Below are 21260 nucleotides of genomic sequence, written 5' to 3'. Positions count from 1 at the left end.
TTGGACATCTAATCTTGACTTGGGGATTTTAAAAAACATACTATTTTTAAATATATATATATATATATATATATATATATATATATATATATATACTTATTAAATTTTAAAATTATTTTCAAATTTATCATATTTTTTAAACTATTAATTAAAATTTGTATTTTAATGGATAACTTCAGTTTATCTTTTCAAAAGACATTTTCTAATTAAATTTCTCTCATCGACTCTGACCATTTTTGTCTTTCTCTCTCACCCTCTAATACAACCTCAAAACAAGAAAAACAAATTGATAGAACTTTATTTTTAAAAATTCTAGAAAAAAAAAACTTCAATAAGATGATTTTCCCTTTCACTTACAATATCTATTAAATAAAAAAAAATATAGCATTTCATACCCACAATCTTAGTAATCCTGGCGTTATTTATCTTCATAAATGAAACATCTTAAATTGAGGATGGTCAACCGATTCTCAAATCCTTCCCTTAATTTACTTTGAAGGGTATATAACTTTCTCATCCCCTTGAAAAAACCTTGTCCTCAAGGTTTGAAGTGAGGAAAACGGCAATTAAGTGGTTCCCAATCTTCCCATATGGCATCCTTTAGAAAAAAAATTGGATTAGTGAACTAATATTGAGTTTTGGGTAGTTGTCATGTTTAAAAACACAATGATCTAGAATTGCGAAGGGCTCAAATAAGACTTGTTCATCATTGTTAACTAGTGGTGGTTGGGTTCTACAACTAATTGTTGACCAATCTTCTTTTTTAGATAGGAAGCATAAAAAACAAGGTGAATTTTGGAGGAACTAATGTCAAATAATAAGTAATGAATCCAATGTGAGTGAGAACTTGAAAATGCCCATAAAATCAAGGAGAAAACTTCTTGTTTTTGTGGAATGCAACAAAAAATTATCAATATGGTTGGAGGTGAAGATACACTATATTCCCCACCTCAAAGGATCTTTTAGAACGATGTAGCTTATTGCTTCATATGGTGTTGAACCTTCTCTAAATTATCTTTCAACATCTTAGATTTGTTGTAAATAAGTAAATAATAAGTAATGAAATTATTTCATTATAAAGCATTTTAAGATTAAAAAATGATAATGAGAGACAAAATTATTTGATATTGAAAAAAAAATGCACAATGAAACCCTCAAATGATGGGGGGGGGGGGGGGGGGGGGGGGGAATTTTTTTTTTTTTTGGAAAATTTGCATTACACTTCAATATTTATAAAAACTACATGCTTATTATTAAAATAAAAAACAACAATAGTTACTTGATTATTTACAAATTTTTCATAAATATAGCTTGAAGACTTGTTCTTTTAGTTTGTGCTAATTCAAAATGTTTTAAGGTAATAAAATGCTAAAATAAAAAATAAAATGTTTTATAAGTAAATCTCACATATATTCTATTATAGAAAGATTCAAAGAACTTTCTAAGGGAAACTTATCATATGCTTCTTTGGTTTCCTACTGAAGGAAGGTGTGGGAATATTAATTGAGATAAAGAAATTACAATAATCAAATACAAATTGATTAAAACATGACCAATAAAACACAAATTTCAAGATTGTCAACAAAACAAAGTCGTAGAAGAGGAATTGGAAAGAGAAATGACTCATTTCATATTAGAAAACCCTTAATCACAATAATATGGAAATGTTTGGTAAAATTTAATATTTATTAGTTAATACTTTAAGTTGACTTTAAGTTAAATTATATTTAAATTATTAAATTAAAAATTATTATTTAATTATTACTTTAAATATAAAGATTGTTTAATAAAGTTAATTTAAAACTTATTATATATTATCAAATTGACATATTTATCCTTATAAATTATAATTAGAGTAAAAAAGATCAAATAATAGTAAAAATCGTGAAATAGTAAAAAATATTATGAAAGTAATTAGAGTAAATGAGGGTAAAAACATAAAATGAAGATATGGACTTAAGAATAAATTAATTAATTTTTACTTATTATTTAAATTTATTTTTGATTTTAAATCATATCATTAAATTATTTTATTAAACATATTTAATTTATTTAATAACTTAATTTAAATTATTGTCATGACCAAGTATAAGACACATTGTGGGTGTGGGTTGTTTGATTTTCTTCAACTACAAGAAAAATTGGCCTAGTCAGACCTTATAAAACAAAGATACCACATGATATCGGTCCACTGTGGATGTCTCATCGTACCGGTACATTGTTGATGTGGACCCCTAATAACACACGTCACCACTGCCACGTGGAGGTCTTTCATGGTACAATAGATCCATCTATAGCCTCACCTCCCATCATGACCTTACTCCCATCACCGCCCCCACATTAAAGCTAGGATAGCTATCATTCAAATCCAAGATGCTTAGCATGATTGACAATTTTTTTTTTTTAAATATACCTTTTTTTTAATCATTTAATCTTATTGGACATTACATTACATGTTCCGTTATTGAAAGATTCAAAATAACTATTAAGGCCAAAAGAGCCATGAACCCTTCTTCAAGACATTGAAACTATACTAGGAGAAATTTATAGTATGCTTTTTAATTTCGTTCCCTATTGAAGGAAGGTGTGGGAATATTGAGAACAAGAAATTACAATAACCAAATATAAATTATTTAAAACATGACTGAATAATTAGAACATTCTTTAATTAAGGAATATATAACCAAATAATTAAAGAAGCATAATCACTTTTGTTTTGATATTTTACATGTGGATGCATGAGGCTAAGGTTTCAAAACCATTGTGCAACCACCTTAATCATCATTAACATTTGAAGTATGGAGAGATAAATTATAATAAGACTCTTTGTAAATTAAGGAGGAGTTGATTACAATAGGTTACTTGATCATAAGATAAGCATGCATATTATATGAAAAAAAATGTGCGTGGACTAATAATCAAACAAATTAAGTCAAATATTTACTTAGCGTTCAATATGTAAACTCACAACTTCCAATTATATAATATGGAACTTTATATATAGAGCCACATAAATTGTGGCCTTATTTTGAGTACAATAAGAGAAACACCTAGTACAAAGGTTTGCTTAGAAACCCTCCCACAATCCAACAAATCACCGAAGTACCACATATTATGCATCATATATAACATTATTTATAGGACAAGACGCAATTAAAACTTTCAAACTTTTCTCATACTTGTACACAACATTACCATATCATATGTCTCTGGTGTCTATGCTTGGACAAGATGACCATCAACTTCCTCGCCAACAAGAACTAAAAATCCAAGCTCTTTAATTGGAGTAGGGATATCTTTATTTAATTTTTCATACTCTAAAGTCCAATGCACCCAAGTGGCATCACCCTTTGGAATTGTTTGAACTACGATTATAAAGCTTTTGTATTTCTTCAGGAGATCTCCTTCAATGAATTTATAAGTGATGGATTTGTTTTCCCCGTCTATAACTTCTACAATTTGTTTGGCCACATGATCATTCCCATCTTTGATTCCATGCAAAAAAAAAAAAAAAACCAATTAGAAAAAAGCATACTTTGTTAAAATTAATAGTTTTGGAAAAAAAAAATCATTTGATAACGAATTATGTTTTTCAATATATTATCAAACTAAGAGAACTCATACACTATATTTTATTCAAAAATATGTTGAGTAATTCAATAAATTGGAGTTGAAAAAAAGAAAGATATATTTATTTTTTTTTTACTTCAATAAGAAAATTAATAATGGAGTAAATATTTGTGAATTTGGTCAATGTACAACTAAAAGCATCAAATTTAATTTTACTAAAGGCTTGTTCAGTAGTACTTTCGAAAAAAAATTGAAAATAGATTTTAAAAGTATATCTTAATTATTCTTACGATTTTTTTTTTTGACAAACTCAAATATGAATAAGGTTTCTCTTGATCTTTTATTACTATTATTATTATTATTATGTTTATGAAAACACTTTATACTCATGTAATTAATTCTCAGAAAAATTTATAGAAAATATATGAAAAAATCTTTAAATTTATTCATGTTTTTAGAACAAATTTTAAAAATACTATTTTTTGAACAAAATTTGTCAATCAAGTTTTTAAAATTACAAAACTATTTTCTTTAATAACAAGAAACTATTCCAAAAAAAAACCCTAATCTATTTAACAATTCGATGATCTTTGTAGAAAAGCTAATCAAGGAACAAACAAATAAAGATAGTAAACGAAGGCAACATGGTACCAATCAATGGGCAAAGTGGTAATAATCTATAAGTATTTAATAATATTACACTTTCCTTTTTTATTTAATAAATAAATTAATTAAAATATATTAAAATATGAAGTTCTAAAAAAAATATAGATGTTCGAGGTAGATATACTATGAACTTAATATATAGAGATAAAGTTTAAGTACTGCGAATATAGAGGTGGGTGTGGGTTGGGAATTGGCTTACCGATATTATAGTTCCACTCGATAACATAGCCGGAAGTGCCCCATTCACCCTCATGCAGACTAACTTTCTGAATCTTTTCAGGACAGACATTAGAGATGTGGTGTGGTCTGCACGAGAACATTTCATGGAACTTATCAGCAGGAGCCACGATGAGAGTTTCAGCCTGAAGCTTACCTACTAGACCCATGTTTCCCTAATTCCTACTTTCTAGTGAGAATTCTCAGGAACCAAACTGAGAACCAAGGAAGTGGAAGAGGAGCTCAGGCAGTGGTGCAACAAAACACTTGCCACTTCTCCATTAAATAGAGGGGATGGGAGTGGGTATAGATCCTCTGTGGTGCCATCAGCTTTCTCCGGTTCATCAAGTCTCCATTCAAAGCATGCCACCTGTTAGAACAGAAGTTAATGTCATGTCACATCCTAGATGGATAATGCATTTGCCATGTGTCTATCATTATTGGCTTTGCAATAAAGCTTACCATCTTTTTCTAAGGCTATGTTTGGTTCCCGGAAAATTTGAGGGAAAATGCAAGGGAAAGAAAATATAAAGGAAAAGTAGAAGGAAAGAAAAAGTGAAGAAAAATAAAAAAATAGATTAAAAGTTGATAAATTATTTTTTTTGTTACTTCAAACTCATTTTATTTATTTTAACTCATCAATATAAAGATTAAATAATTTAAAAATACATAAGTTTTTAATTAGTTTTAATTATATTTGATTTTCTTTTATATTTTTTATAGGCAACCAAACATGAGAAAATCATTTTCCTTACCATTTTTTTTTCTTTCCTTTGTACTTTCCGGGAACCAAACATAGCCTAAATAAAAAAAAATCTAGAGTTCCTTCAAAAGTACTCGTTAAAGTAACGTGCCCCGCCACATAAACATCCATATCTTATATTTTCATTTTTACTCATGTTAAAAATAATTTAGATATAATTTTTTTAGAAAAAAAGAAAAGTTTTATGTGAAACCCTTGTGCTGAACAAGGGAGATAAAGCACAAGGTCAGGTATTTTAGTCTTTAGTGATTGTGTTTGCACTAAATTTATATATCATGACTTTTTATTAGAGAAAATTATTTTCTTAAAAGATTTCCTTTAAAAAATCAATATCTACTTTCATTCAAAATGGTCTTTATGATTTTACTATTTTTTCATATCTAATGTCGAATATCACAAACATTTTTCATACATATATATGACGTTTTTATTATTTTTTAGATTAAAAAGTTAAAAACATTATTTTTCCATAAATAAAAGAATTTTTAAAAAAAATATATATATATAGATATATAAATAGTTGATAATTTGGAGACTTATAATAAAATTTAATATAAGATATATGGAATATGCGGGTTGCACATTAGAATGAATTTTGTGAAATACTTCTTCACCGGATGTAGACTTGATATTAAATCTGTAATTGATTTTCTAATTAAATTTCTCTCACCGACTTGGAAATATAAGACAATTTTTAATTAAATTTCTGTTATGGACTTGGAAATACTTTTTGAATTGTCCTGTCTTAAAATTGCTGTATATGTTTCAAAATCCAATCTGACTTCCACTAGAAGACTTGATGGAACTTACCAGCCTTGAATCTTTCCAGCTTTCAGTAACAATTCTAATCAACCAAGAAGTAATGATGCAAGAAACACTTGGGCCTTCTATCATTATATGCAGAGGGGAATATGATGTGGGGAGTCATCGCTTTCTTGCCAGACATGCATGCTTTCACAGGGAATTTACCAACTCTTCATAGCATCCTACCAGTCAAAACATTAGCCACCGTTCTACTAACTTCACGTACCACACCCGCATGCATGCATTATCTTTCTCTGCTATTATTAAATGGATAAAGGTGGCTGTCACCATCTTATATATACATATGGACAAACTTTTTCCACGTGTACAACGGGTCTCCTCTCAGAAAAATAAATGAAAAAGTGTAAATATAATAAATAGCATAAAATAAATGATCAATTACTGAGAGATTAAAGTAGCCACCATGAATGACTAAGTGATGAACAACCATTGGTGAAAGCAACAATAAATGAAAAAGCGCTTAAAGTGAAATGATTAGATCCAGCAAATGAACAGTTTGAGGTGCACTTTTCTAATGCTATTCATCGGTTCCCGCTTATTCAACAAAGAGTTTTCCGCTTTTAAATATAATGAAACGAGAGAATTATGCTTTAGGATAGATAAAATTAATAATAAGCCTAAGGTCTATAAAAGGCATAAAATTTAAATTAAAAATTAATAAATATTTATAATTAACTTGAAGGATTTGATTTTCTCGTAATACCAAAAATATCCAAAGTACGTGGAAATGGTATAAAATCAATTTATACTATATGATTATATTGTATCATTTATAATATATCTTTTGTATTTTATTTTTTTTTGGGGGGTGGATTTTAGTTCTCTAGTGATTTATTTTTTAAAATAATGAAGATAAATAAATTAAACTCACATACAAAGTAAAATTTTGATTTAAAAAATTTATTTCAACATATAACTTTAAATTATTTTTCAAAATATAATTTAAAATAAGAATATTAAAAAAAATTAAATGATTTCAACATGATTATTTATTTCATATAATAACAATATATACTATATGAAAATTCTAAAATTTATGTAAAAAAATCTACATAAAAAAAGAGTTATTGCTCTCTTTCAAATATATGAAAATTAAATTGTAAAAATGCTATTATTAATATTAAATTTTAATGAAAGTTTTATTAATTACTTTCAACAACATTACTAAGATGTTATATTATTAATAATAAAATAAAATAAGAAAATAAAAAAACTAAAAATAAATTTAAATTATAGAAAATATTTGTTTTTACTTAAAATTTAACTTATTCAATTATAAAATATAAAAATTAAATTAAATTAAAGATTAAAAAGATATAAATAAAAGTCTATTAATATATCTATTGTGCTTTCATTTTTCAAATTTTTTTAATAAAAAGAGAAATGAAAAAATTTTAAAATATTTTTAGAAAAGAAATTTAAAAAGTAAAATAAATGTGACACTTAGAAATCAAAAGGTGAGAGTAAAAGATTAAGTAAAGAAGAGGGAAAATAAAAATGTAAAAGTCAAAGAATTATAAAAATGAGACCTATAAGCATATTCACTTTTATTGATTTCCTTTAAGATTATTTTTTTTTATATACTTCATATCTTTAGCATTAATTATGTTAAATATGTAAACATTAGGCCTGTGATTTGCTTTAACTAGCCCTAAATCATAATTATTTTATTTAAATTTGTGAATCTCTAGCATTCACTTTATCATGAATTGATGTCAAAATTAGATTATGAAACAATTGTAATTCATTGGTGACAAATGATAAATAACTAAAAAATAAATAAATAAGGAGAGAGATTAAAGTTGACCAATAAAGGAGATTACAGTCAAGAAAATAGGATAATAGTTTTGGTTACCGGGAATAGGACATATAAAAAATATCATCTCGAATTTAGTGCTTAACAATCATGCGTGAAAGTGACAACAAATGAAAAAGCACTTATAGTGAATGATTAAATCTAGCAAATGGAAGTAGGATGAGCATAAATCAAGTCTTTCATATTAGGGTAAAATAATAATAATAAGAATAATAATAATAATAATGAATTATTTATGCTTCGAGCTATTTCTTTCTTAATGTTATTTGTTGAGCTCCATTTACTTGGCAAAGAGTTTTCCATGTTTTCAAATACAACCAAGCTTGTTATCACATTAGTTTTAATTTATGAATTTTTAGTTCACATTCAATCATTATGAATTGATGTTTTTAGAGTTTGGTGATCCGAATTCTATTTGATCTTATCTAAAAAGCTCGCGGTGCAATATATATAATAAAATTATAATTATAATTTTTTTTTGGAGTTTATAATGATAGCAAAGGAATTAGACTGAATTTTACTATAATTATTCACAACTCTCCCATTTTATGCAAATTTTTTGATATAATGAATTTTTTTCTTTTTTTGCTTGTAGTTTTTCTTGATAATTGATAAATAATAATAATAATAGAAAAACAATAAGAGAGATTAAAGTTGACCAATAAGACGGATTAAGGTCAACAGAGTAGGTTAATAGTTTTTGTCACCATGATAAGACATATCAACAATATCATCTCACATCAAGTGATGAACAACCATGTGTGAAAGAGATAATAAATGAAATCATATTTAGAGTGAAATGATTAAATGCAACAAATGCAGCCTATTCTTACTGTCTTGCATAGGTATTAAACACACGAACAATTATATTCAAATCTTTGTATTTTTAAAATTGTTTAAAAAGGTTGACCACATTTGCATTCAAGCTGGGCTTCAACTCTCACTCTCAACTATTTATTTTTACTTAGCCTACACACAAGCATAGGCCTACAAACTCTAGCCAAAAGGCCTATGGGTGGCACACTTCATGGGCAGAGCTAGACCACGATAGGTATAGGTTTAGGTTGGGCTATGCCCCGATCGATGGGGGCAGGCTGAAGCCCAAATAGTCAGGTGTTATAAATCCTTGCTCTATGAACTGAGAAGGTGACATGTTTTCTTCTTATTTGATTGTAGTATACACATACCAAAAGGATTAAATAATTTATGATAAAATAGGCATACACAATTAATACATTATATTGAAGGAAACCTTCTCTATAGTAATACATTATATTGAGGACGCAACCAAACCTTATAGAATCAATTCCATCACAATCGGGTTATTATTTGAACGTTGGAGAGGGTTTGTTGGTCATTTCACTATCATAAATAAATAAATTTTATTAATTTATCAAAATGCTTTCACAAATTAGTCTTTATACAAATGTATGGAGGAGAGATGACAATGGAGCAAGATGAGAATTTGGAAAAACTTGCCCCTCTAATGAAAAAAGTTTATGATAAAGATAAACGAGTTCAACTAGAATTTAGAAAGTTTTTAAAAATCTGAGATGAGTTCGGGTATGAATTTATTTCATCCAATCCCGCCCTGATTATATATAATTTTAAATAAAAAATTATTTTAGTTGATTTTTTTTTTCAACTTTTTAAACATAAGTAAAATATTACTTTTTATAAAAATAAATTATAAATATTTATGATATTTTTTATTTATAAATTATATTTATGTTTAATAAAATTTAAAATTTTAGAAATAAAAAAATATTAAAAAATTAAAAATATAAACTAGGCAAGACATGGAGGGTATGAAAATTTCTTACACCCTATACACAACCCTATTCTGCTTCTGCCTTGTTTATTTTATTTATTTATTTTTTTTGGTGGAGATAAGAATTTATATAAATAAACGGGATGAAGTTGGGATGGAGGTGACTATTGTAAACCCACCCCATTGTCATCCCTAGTTGGGAGGTGTAAAATTGGTATGGGAGGGGAGTTATGGGCGGGCCATGGCCGGTACAATGGGCCACCACTCATGGCCCAGCACGATCCAATGGACAGTACTGGTCTAGCCCAACACTATCCACGAATAGAATTGTCGTGCCTGGGCTAGCTAGACATGTCCCGAACAATGGTGGGTCGTGGGCAAGCTCGGCCTGCCTAACCTACTTGCCATGATTAGGTTTTTGATGTCCCATATGATATAGCTCCATGAGGCTTAGTGGCTGCAAAACTATCATTCGCCCATCTTACCTATTACCAAAAAAATGAAGTGAACAAATACACAAACCAAACCAAGCTTCTCTCTCATTAAATAGTAAGAAAATAAACAACTTTCAATAATAAGATATTTCAAAAGACTTCAAACCTCCCCACACTCAAATAAAGGACTAAAACATGGTTGAGATATTGTTCATTCATTTCACACGATACACGATATTAATATTATTTATATGAGAAGTCGTCAAACAGTACTAAACTATGACATTTTATGTCTATGCTTGAACAAGGTGGTCATCAATTTCTTCATTGAGATGAATTATAAATCCAAGCAATTTAACACGAGCAGAGATTTTTTTGTTGAGCTTCTCATACTCGATAGTCCAACACACCCAAGTGGCTTCCCCTTTTGAAATAGCTTGAACAATAGCCTTGAAGGATTTGTATTCCTTCAAGATATCTTCTTTAATGACTTTAAAAGTAACCGTTTTATTTTCCTTATCTATGACTTCCACAATGTCCTTAGCAACATGATTTTTTTCATCTTTGGTTTCAAATAAAAATAATATAATTAGAAGAATTGTACTTAATTGAAATTAGTGTGTTTAGGAAAAGTGATAGTCTTACGCAAGGAGGTCAATTTTTAAACATACTATCAAATTGTAAAATTCAATGGTGATTATATTACTGCCCACCCCAAACAACCAAATTTAATGATTAAAACCTATTCATGAATACTTTATGATTGTGGCAAAATTATTTTTTGATTAAGGACAATTGAAAATGAAGAATAGTGACCCTTGGTGTACGGGTGCACACATGTCGGCCCATGTGGTTGTACTGCTAACTATTTTTAAAATATCATATTGACTTCTCTGGTAAAAATACACATGAATGTAAAAAAGAAGAATACGACATTTGTGTGAAAAACCTTTACATTAAGGATTTTTCTCAATAGTACGGTAAATTAAAAAAGTTATGCTTAAATTACTGTAGTAGAAGAAGTTATTACAAATATACGGTAGTTTTTGCCACATAGGAGAGAGGATTTGCCACTTAGGAGAGAGGAGAGAGGGTGAACGGATAATTTTTTTTTTTTAAACCAAAATCATCTTTTCAAATTTCAAAAGTCAAAGGGAAATCGTCTCTTCAAAAGACGAGTTCCATGAAAAAAATTAGTATTTAAAAAAATTCCCCATTTACAAGGGAACTCGTCTCTTCAAGAGACGAGTTCCATGAAAAAAAATATATATATTTTTTAAAAAATTCCCAAATTATTATTTAAAGAAAAAAAAAACAATTCCTCAAAGGAACTCGTCTCTTCAAGAGACGAGTTCCATGAAATATATATATATATATATATATATATATATATATATATATATATATATATATATATATATATATATATATATATATATATATATATATATATTAAAAAAAATTCCCAAATTATTATTTAAAAAAAAAACAATTTCTCAAGGGAATCTCTTCAAGAGACGAGAAAATAAAAATATTTTTTTTAAAAAAATTATCAAATTAAAAAAAAAAAAAAACAATTCTCAAATTATTATTTAAAAAAAAAAAACAATTCCTCAAGGGAACTCGTCTCTTGAAGAGACGAGTTCCCATGGGAAATTTTTTTTTTAAAAAAAAAATATTTTTTTTTAACAAAAAAAACCCAAAAAAAAAACGAAAAAAAAAAAAACAAAACAATTCCTCAAGGGAACTCGTCTCTTGAAAGAGACGAGTTCCCATGGAAAAAAATATTTTAAAAATTTTTTTAAAATATTCCCAAATTAAAAAAAAAAAAAAAAAAAAAAAACAATTCCAAGGGAACTCGTCTCTTGAAGGGACGAGTTCCCATGGGGAAAAAAAAAATTTTTAAATGTTTTTTTTTTAATAATACCCAAATTAAAAAAAAAAAATTCCAAGGGAACTCGTCTCTTGAAGGGACGAGTTCCCATGGAGGAAAAAAATTTTTTTTTTTTAAATGTTTTTTTTTTTAATAATACCCAAATAAAAAATAAAAAAATAAAAAAAGAGAGAAAAAAAAAACAATTCCAAGGGAACTCGTCTCTTGAAGGGACGAGTTCCCATGGGGGAAAAAAAAATTTTTTTTAAATGTTTTTTTTTTAATAATACCCAAATTAAAAAAAAAAAAAAAAAAAAAAAAAAAAAAAAAACAATTCCAAGGGAACTCGTCTCTTGAAGGGACGAGTTCCCATGGGGGAAAATTTTTTTTTTTTTTTAAATGTTTTTTTTTTTAATAATACCCAAATTAAAAAAAAAAAAAAAAAAAAAAAAAAAAAAAAAAAAAAAAAAAACAATTCCAAGGGAACTCGTCTCTTGAAGGGACGAGTTCCCATGGGGGAAATTTTTTTTTTTTTTTTAAATGTTTTTTTTTTAATAATACCCAAATTAAAAAAAAAAAAAAAAAACAATTCCAAGGGAACTCGTCTCTTGAAGGGACGAGTTCCCATGGGGAAAATTTTTTTTTTTTTTAAATGTTTTTTTTTTTTAATAATACCCAAATAAAAAAATAAAAAATAAATAAAAAAAACAATTCCAAGGGAACTCGTCTCTTGAAGGGACGAGTTCCCATGGGGAAATTTTTTTTTTTTAAATGTTTTTTTTTAATAATACCCAAATTAAAAAAAAAAAAAAAAAAACAATTCCACAAGGAACGAGTTCCCATGGGGAATTTTTTTTTTAAAATATTTTATTTTAAAAAAAATACCCAAATTAAAAAGAAAAAAAAAAAAACAATTCCTAATGGGAACTCGTCTCTTGAAGACGAGTTCCCATGGGAGAAAAAATATATTTAAAAATTTTTTTTTTTTTAAATTCCCAAATTAAAAAAAATTAAAAAAAAATCCTCAAGGGTCCATTATATTTTTTTTAAAAAAAAATTCCCAAATTATTATTAAAAAATATATTTATTTTTTTTTAAAAATAACAAATTATAAAAAAAATATATTAAAAAAAATTTCTTAATGTAACTCGTCTCTTTAAGACACGAGTTCCCATAAAAAAAATTCCTCAAGGGAACTCGTCTCTTAAGAGACGATTTCCTTTTTGGAATTTTTTTATATTTGAGATTTTTTTAAAAAAATATATTAATTTTTTTTCATGTGAAGAGACGAGTTCCCTTGACGAATTTTTTTTTTTTTTTTTTTAATTTGGGAATTTTTTTAAAAAAATATATATATTTTTTTTTCATGGGATCTCGTCTCTTGAAAAGACAAGTTCCCTTGAGGAATTTTTTTTTTTTTTTTTTTTTTATGGGAACTCGTCTCTTGAAGAGACGAGTTACACTGAGGAATTTTTTTTTTAATATATTTTTTTTTATAATTTGGGATATTTTTTAAAAAAATAAATATATTTTTTTTATGGGAACTCGTCTCTTCAAGAGACGAGTTCCTTTGAGGAATTGTTTTTTTTTTTTAAATAATAATTTGAGAATTTTTTTAAAAATATATATATATTGGGCACTTTTTTAAAAATATATATATATATTTTTTTTCCATGGGAACTCGTCTTTTGAAGACGAGTTCCCTTGAGGAATTGTTTTTTTTTTTTTTTTTTTTAATTTGGGAACTTTTTTAAAATATATATATGAACTCGTCTCTTCAACAGATGGGTTCCCTTGAGGAATTGTTTTTTTTTTTTTAAATAATAATTTGGGAATTTTTTATATATATATTTTTTTTCCCATGGGAACTCGTCTCTTGAAGAGACGAGTTCCCTTGAGGAATTGTTTTTTTTTTTTTTTTTTTTAATTTGTGTATTTTTTAAAATAAAAATATTTAAAATTTTTTTTAAAATAATATTTTGGGAATTTTTTTAAATATATATATTTATGGAACTCGTCTCTTGAAGAGACGAGTTCATTTTTTTTTTTTTAATTTGAGAATTTTTTTTTTAAAATATTTTTATTTTCTCGTCTCTTGAAGAGATTCCCTTGAGGAATTTTTTTTTTTTTAAATAATAATTTGGGAATTTTATATATATATATATATATATATATATATATATATATATATATATATATATATATATATATATATATATATATATATTTTTCATGGAACTCGTCTCTTGAAGGGACGAGTTCCGTTGAGGAATTTTTGGGAATTTTTTTCCATAGGAACTCGTTTGAGACGAGTTCATTGAGGAATTGTTTTTTTTTTTTTTTTAAATAATAATTTGGGAATTTTTAAAAAAATATATATATTTTTTTTCATGGAACTCGTCTCTTGAAGAGACGAGTTCCCTTGTAAATGAGGAATTTTTTTAAATACTAAATTTTTTTTCATAGAACTCGTCTTTTGAAGAGACGATTTTCCTTTTAACTTTTGAAATTTGAAAAGATGATTTTGGTTTAAAAAAAAAATTATCCGTTCACCCTCTCTCCTCTCTCCTCTCTCCTAAGTGGCAAATCCTCTCTCCTATGTGGCAAAAACTACCGTATATTTGTAATAACTTCTTCTACTACAGTAATTTAAGCATAACTTTTTTAATTTACCGTACTATTGAGAAAAATCCTTTACATTAATACTCATGAAATTCAAATTAAGAGACCACGTGAATGAATAGTTGGTAATGACTTATGTCACATGTCATAATTGAAAAAGGACAAAAATTTTAATGGACAAATCTTGAGGAAAATCTTGCCAAATCCAAGTCTAATAATGCCGCTAGAGATTTTTGCTTTGGTTTATGGGTGAACTCCAATTAAGATTGAGGCCCGTTGCCAAATTGAGCCTTCAATTCTAAATTGAGAGTTATCAAAAAGTAAAAAAGTTAAAAACAATTGACATCTATCAAGAAACATTTTAGTGAAAATAATGATTACATTTAAACTTTAGAATTCATGTTTTGTATTCAATCTCATTAGTTTATAGTTGAACCCATTTTTATATTTTAAGTTTATTCATATGTTTTATTTATTTATATCATCATCTAACAATCCAAATTTTCATTACTATTTTTGATAATTCAAATTGGATCTTCATTCTTATATATATATATATATATATATATATATATATATATATTTAAAATGACTATTTAAGAATTAAAAATAATAATAAAAAAATTAGGTTTCTATTTGGTAATTATTTTAGAGAATAATTTATTTGTTCTTCAAAACAAATAAAAAAAATAGGAAACATGTTTAATAATAAAAAAATTGTTTTCTATATTATGAAAATTTCCTTGAGTTGTTTTTTATTATTTTTATTTGTTTTCTAAGAATTATTTTAAAAAATAATTATATAAATATGTAGAATAATTAAAAATAAAACACTAGAGGTAAAAACTATTTTTAAAACATATTTAAAAATATTTTAAGTTTTCAAATATACTTTTATTTTACAAAACATCATTTTTTTTAAACTTTTTTAAGAAAAAAAAAACTGTTTTTTCAAAACTATTTAAAAAAAAAAATCATCAAACAAACCCTATCTATAACTTTTAGTTTAAAAAATAATATTTATAAATTATTTTCATTTATGCTCATAATTTAAGAGATTATGTGTTAGGGTGGAAGCAATCATCTCCAACGCCAATTAAATGTTAAAAAAAGGCCTTTCTTTTATCCTTTTAAGTGTGCAAAAATATTAAGCTAATGATGAAATTATTCTTCAAAAAATATTTTTTTGAATGATTCTTCAATTATGTTCAAAAATGGTGAAAAAATTTTAGGAATCTACAACCTATATATATATATATATATATATATATATATATATATATATATAAAATCATATGTGTGATACTTCTTAAGTGAATCTTTAATTCATGTTAAACTATCAATTAATTTAGCCAAATAGGTAAAGGTTAATAATATAAATCAAATTTATTTTAGCCTTAATCATGCAATAAGAAAATTAAAAAAAAAAAAAGTTATGATTTATTTATTTTTAATATTAAATGAGTATATAGTAAAATACAAAAAGAAATATGTTATTTTCTAACTTAAATTATTGTATCATGAAAGTGGCATCTACAAAAGGGAAAAGATGATAGAATATGAAATGACCAAATATGAATATTAAGACGGGAAATAGGTATAATAAATGAAATGCATGAAATTCAATAATAAAAATCCATTTTAATTAATATTTTTATAAATTAAGAGTAATCAATATTAATCTTTTTTATTATTTCTATTTTATGTCATGTTATTGATTTTCTTAGTAGTTTTAAGATATACAGAAAAAAGAATTAGAGTGAGTTTGATAATAATTTAAAAAAATATTTATAATATTTTAAGCACTTGAATAATAAAAAATTTTAAATATTAAAAAGTTATTACCACTTTCTAAAATCACTATTACCTTTTTCTAAAATCAGAGTTATTACCAATTTACAGTTGTTATCATTTTATAGGATATATGAAAGTAGGATGTGGAATCTGTGCTACAAAAATACGGATTATATGCTGTGAATATGCGTTTATGAATCACTTGTCCAAATAAAAACATATTATAAAAAAGAGCATATTATTTCATTATGTAAAGCATTTTTGCAAAAATATACATAATGTTGAGTGGATAGAGGTGGTGTGAAGTGAGAGTTGGCTTACCAATAACGTAGCTCCACTCGATGACAGAGCCGACATTGCCCCAGTCACCCTCGTGCAGGTCAACTTTCTGAACCTTACCAGGGCCCAGGGGAGACACTGGAGATGTGGTGAGGCCTGCCTCCCCAAACCTCATGAAACTTATCAGCAGGAGCCAGGATCAGAATTTCAGCCTCAAGCTTACCTACTAGACCCATGTCTCCCTAATTCCTACTTTCTAGTGAGAATTCTCAGGAAACAAACTGAGAACCAAGGGGGTGGAAGAGGCGCTTAGGCAGTGGTGCAGCAAACACTTGGGACTTCACCATTAAATACAGAGGGGATGGGAGTAGGTATTGATCCTCTGTGGTGCCATCAGCTTTCTCCACTTCATCAAGTCTCCATTTAAAGCATCCCACCTGTTAGAACAAAAGTTAATGTCATGTCACATCCTAGATGGATAATGCATTGCCATGTGTCTATCATTATTGCCTTTGCAATAAAGGTTTCCCCATCTTTTATTAAAAAAATAATAATAATCTAGTTTTCCTTGAAAAGTACTCGTTAATGCATTGCCATGGATAATGTCATGTCACATGTTCCATATTTTATATTTTCATTTTTACTCATGACATTTTGGTAGAGAAAAATTACTTTTTCATAATATTTCCTCTGAGATCTAAAATTTTAGATCTTTAAAATATGTTTATAAGATTAAAAAAATTTATATTTATATAATATTTAAAAAATTTATTTGATGTTAAACATTATAAATATTTTTTATATAAACATAATATTTTTATTATGTCTCGTAAAATTAAGGAGTTAAAAATGTTATTTACTTTATAAATATATATATATATATATATATAATAAACAAAACATGTTCATACCACGAGATTGAAACATTACATCTCTAACAGGATCTATACTTGTAGTAAAAGAATTTTGGATTGAATAAAAAAGAATTCGGATCACATAACTCTAGTATATATATATATAAATAGTGTATAATTTGGGGACTGATAAAATTTAAAATATGATATATGGCATATGGACAAGCTTTTTCCTCGGGTACAACGGGTCTCCTCTGAGTAAAGTAAATGAAAAAGTGTAAATATAATAAATAGCATAAAATAAATGATCAATTAATGAGAGATTAAAGTCAACAGAGTGGATCAATAATTTTGGCCACCATGCATGAATAAGGCGTGTCAATAATATCATCTCATATTAAGTGATGAACAACTATTCGTGAAAGCAACAGTAAATGAAAAAGCGCTTAGAGTGAAATGACGAGATCTAGCTAATGCAAGTATAATGAGCATAAATCAGGCCCTTCATCTTTGAAAAGAAAATAAAAGAAAGACCAAATAATGAACAGTTATATGCTTTGAGAATCACTTTTCTAATACTCTTCATTGGGTTCCACTCATTCGACTGAGAGGTTTCAGTGCTCTCAAATACCATGGGCATAGGGTGTAAAATGCTGGGATTGAGTTTTATGGGCCCACCATGACTAAGGCTTAGCATATCCGAAGGGAAGGCCAGATACCCAAATCCTTGGCCCCTCAATCAAAATGACATGAAAATTATATAAAATCAATTTATATTATGTGATTATATTGTATTATTTACTATGTACTATGTTTGTTATTTTTTTTCTTTAGATTTTTAGTTTTCTAGTAATTTATTTTTTTAAATGATGGAGATAAATAAATTAAACTCCCTTGCAAAGTAAAATATTGATTTGAAAAGTTTATTTCAATATATAACTTCAAATTATTTTTCAAAATACAATTAAAAATGAAAATATTAAAAATATTTTTTAAATGATTTCAACATGATTTTTTACTTCATATAATAACAATATATATCGTATGAAAATTCTAAAATATATGCAAAAAATCTATAAAGAAAAAAAAGTTATTTCTCTATTTCAAATATATGAAAATTACATTTTAAAAATGCTATTATTAATATTAAATTTTAATAAAAGTTTCATTAATTATTTCAAGAACATTACTAAGATGTTATATTATTAATAATAAAATAAAATAAGAAAATAAAAATAAATTTAAATTATAGAAAATATTTATTTTTACTTAAAAATTAACTTATTCAATTATAAAATATAAAAATTAAATTAAATTAAAAAATTAAAAAACATAACTAAAAGTCTACTAATATATCTGTTGTGATTTTTTTTTTTAATTAAAAGAGAAATAAAAAATATTAAAATAATTTTAGAAAAAAATGAAATAAATATGACATTTAGAAATAAAAAAGGGAGAGTAAAAGAGCAAGTAAAGAAAAAGGGAAATAATATATAAAAGTCTAAGAATCATAATGATAAGAGCTATAAGCATATCCACTTTTCCTGGTTTCTTTCAAAATCATTATTGTTTTTCATATTTCATGTCCTTAACATCGATTATGTTAAATATATAGGTGTTGGATTCATTATTTGCTTTAACTAGCTCTAAATCATAATTGTTTCATTTAAATTTATGAATCTTTGGCTCACATTCACTTATCATGAATTGATGTCAAAATTATATTATAAAACAATTGTAATTCATTTAATTGGTGAGAAATGATAAATAACTATAAAACAAATAAACAAAGAAAGAGATTAAAGTTGACCAATAAGAGAGATTAAAGTCAAGAGAATAGGGTAATAATTTTGGTTAACATGTATAAGACATATCAAAAACATCATCTATTAAAGTTGACCAATAAGAGAGATTAAAGTCAAGAGAAGAGAATAGAGTAATAATTTTGGTTTACACGAATAACACTTATCAAAAACATCATCTCAAATTTAGTGCTCAATAACTATGCTTGAAAGCGACAACAAATAAAAAGGCACTTGTAGTGAAATGATTAAATCTAGCAAATGCACGTAGGATGAGCATAATTCAAGTCTTTCATCTTAGGGTTAAAAATAAAAACCAAAATAATGAATTATTTATGCTTTGAGCTACATCTTTCTTAATGTTATCTGTTGGGCTCCATTTACTTGACAAATAGTTTTCCATGCTTTCAAATACAATCAAGTTTGTCATCACATTAGTTTTAATTTATGAATCTCTAGCTCACATTCAATCATCATGAATTGATGTTTTTAAAGTTTGGTAATCCGAATTTTATTTGACTTGACCTAAAAAGTTTGCGGTACAACATATATAGTGAAACTATAATTATAAGAATTTTTTGAAAGTCTAAGGTGGTAGTAGAGGGATCGAATTCAATTTTTTTGTAATTATTCACAACTCTCCTATTTTGTATCAATCTTTTAATGTAATGAGTTATTTCTTCTTTACTTTATGGTTTTTCTCATCTAGAGTTTTTCACATTATTTTATGTTTTCTTATTCTATTTTTTATTGCCTATTCTCATTATTGCATAACAAATGTCAAAATTAGGTGATGAAATTACTGTTATTTGTTTAATTGATGACGAATGATAAATAAAAAAGAAAAAAATAATAATAAGAGAGATTAAAGGTGACCAATAGGACATATTAAGGTCAACAGAGTATAAGTTAATAGTTTTAGTCACCATGATAAAACATATCAACAATATCATCTCACGTCAAGCAATGAACAACCATGTGTGAAAGTGATAATAAATGAAATCATACTTGGAGTGAAGATATTAAATGTAACAAATGCAACCTATTCTTACTGTCTTACATAGGTATTAAACACACGAACAATTATATTCAAATCTTTGTATTTTTAAAATTGTTTAAAAAGGTTGACCACATTTGCATTCAAGCTGGGCTTCAACTCTCACTCTCAACTATTTATTTTTACTTAGCCTACACACAAGCATAGGCCTACAAACTCTAGCCAAAAGGCCTATGGGTGGCACACTTCATGGGCAGAGCTAGACCACGATAGTTATAGGTTTAGGTTGGGCTATGCCCCGATCGATGGGGGCAGGCTGAAGCCCAAATAGTCAGGTGTTATAAATCCTTGGTCTATGAACTGAGTAGGTGACATATGTTGTCTTCTTATTTGAGTGTAATATACACATATCAAAAGGATTAAATAATTTATGATAAAATAGACATACACAATTAATACATTATATTGAAGGAAACCTTCTCTACAGTAATACATTATTTGAGGATGCAACCAAAACTTATAGAATCAATTTTATCTCTAGCAATCCAAAGGAAAAATCCCAATTTAGTTTGAATTAACAAATCTAGCCAATAATGAAATCCTCCATCAAAAAAAAAAAATACCTGAAAATTTGCTTAAGCGAGAAGGAGACATCTAATTGATAAATACCAGTATCTATTGCTAAATAGCATTCAAACTTTGTAATCTTAAGCAGTTAGCAAAAACGACAACTGAAATATAAGACGAAGAAACAATAGACTTAGGAAGAGTGAGAAATGACAGCAAACAAATCTTGGGAAGAGTTAGACCTATGGAAGTAGGAGAAGGATTTGACTAATGTCTGAAACCCAAATAGACATAGCATGTTGAAAGAGTATAAAGTTGAAGCCTAAATGGGCTGGGACCTGGGGCTAGACTTGTAGGTAGCCTAATTCATAGTTTGGACCGAAGTACTTACAGGGTCAACTTGGGCTATGA

At 26.6% G+C, this 21260-nt stretch overlaps 1 protein-coding gene and 1 pseudogene across 1 annotated transcript; both read right to left on the bottom strand.

Moving 5' to 3' along the window:
* Nucleotides 1–2961: 2961 nt before the first annotated feature.
* On the bottom strand, nucleotides 2962–4703 carry LOC117919903 (MLP-like protein 34). Its single transcript, XM_034837557.1, has 2 exons — nucleotides 4436–4703; nucleotides 2962–3485 (listed from the first exon to the last, which is right to left on the bottom strand). Exons 1-2 carry the CDS (start codon nucleotides 4620–4622, stop codon nucleotides 3217–3219), a joined length of 456 nt encoding a protein of 151 aa, XP_034693448.1. The 5' UTR covers nucleotides 4623–4703; the 3' UTR covers nucleotides 2962–3216.
* Nucleotides 4704–10339: 5636 nt separating this feature from the next.
* On the bottom strand, nucleotides 10340–17016 carry LOC117919040 (annotated as a pseudogene).
* Nucleotides 17017–21260: the final 4244 nt, after the last annotated feature.

Source organism: Vitis riparia, chromosome 1, assembly GCF_004353265.1.
Source record: "Vitis riparia cultivar Riparia Gloire de Montpellier isolate 1030 chromosome 1, EGFV_Vit.rip_1.0, whole genome shotgun sequence".
Classification (NCBI taxonomy): Eukaryota; Viridiplantae; Streptophyta; class Magnoliopsida; order Vitales; family Vitaceae; genus Vitis; species Vitis riparia.
The sequence above is the reverse complement of the archived record's forward strand: the minus strand, read 5'-3'. Positions and strand labels throughout refer to the sequence as shown.

Excerpts from the sequence above, each read along its gene's own strand:
- LOC117919903 (XM_034837557.1), bottom strand. The coding sequence starts at position 4,622 with ATGGGTCTAGTAGGTAAGCTTCAGGCTGAAACTCTCATCGTGGCTCCT. Across the intron at positions 3,486-4,435 it reads CGAGTGGAACTATAATATCG|ATGGGAATGATCATGTGGCC; the intron begins GTAAGCCAATTC and ends ATGGAATCAAAG.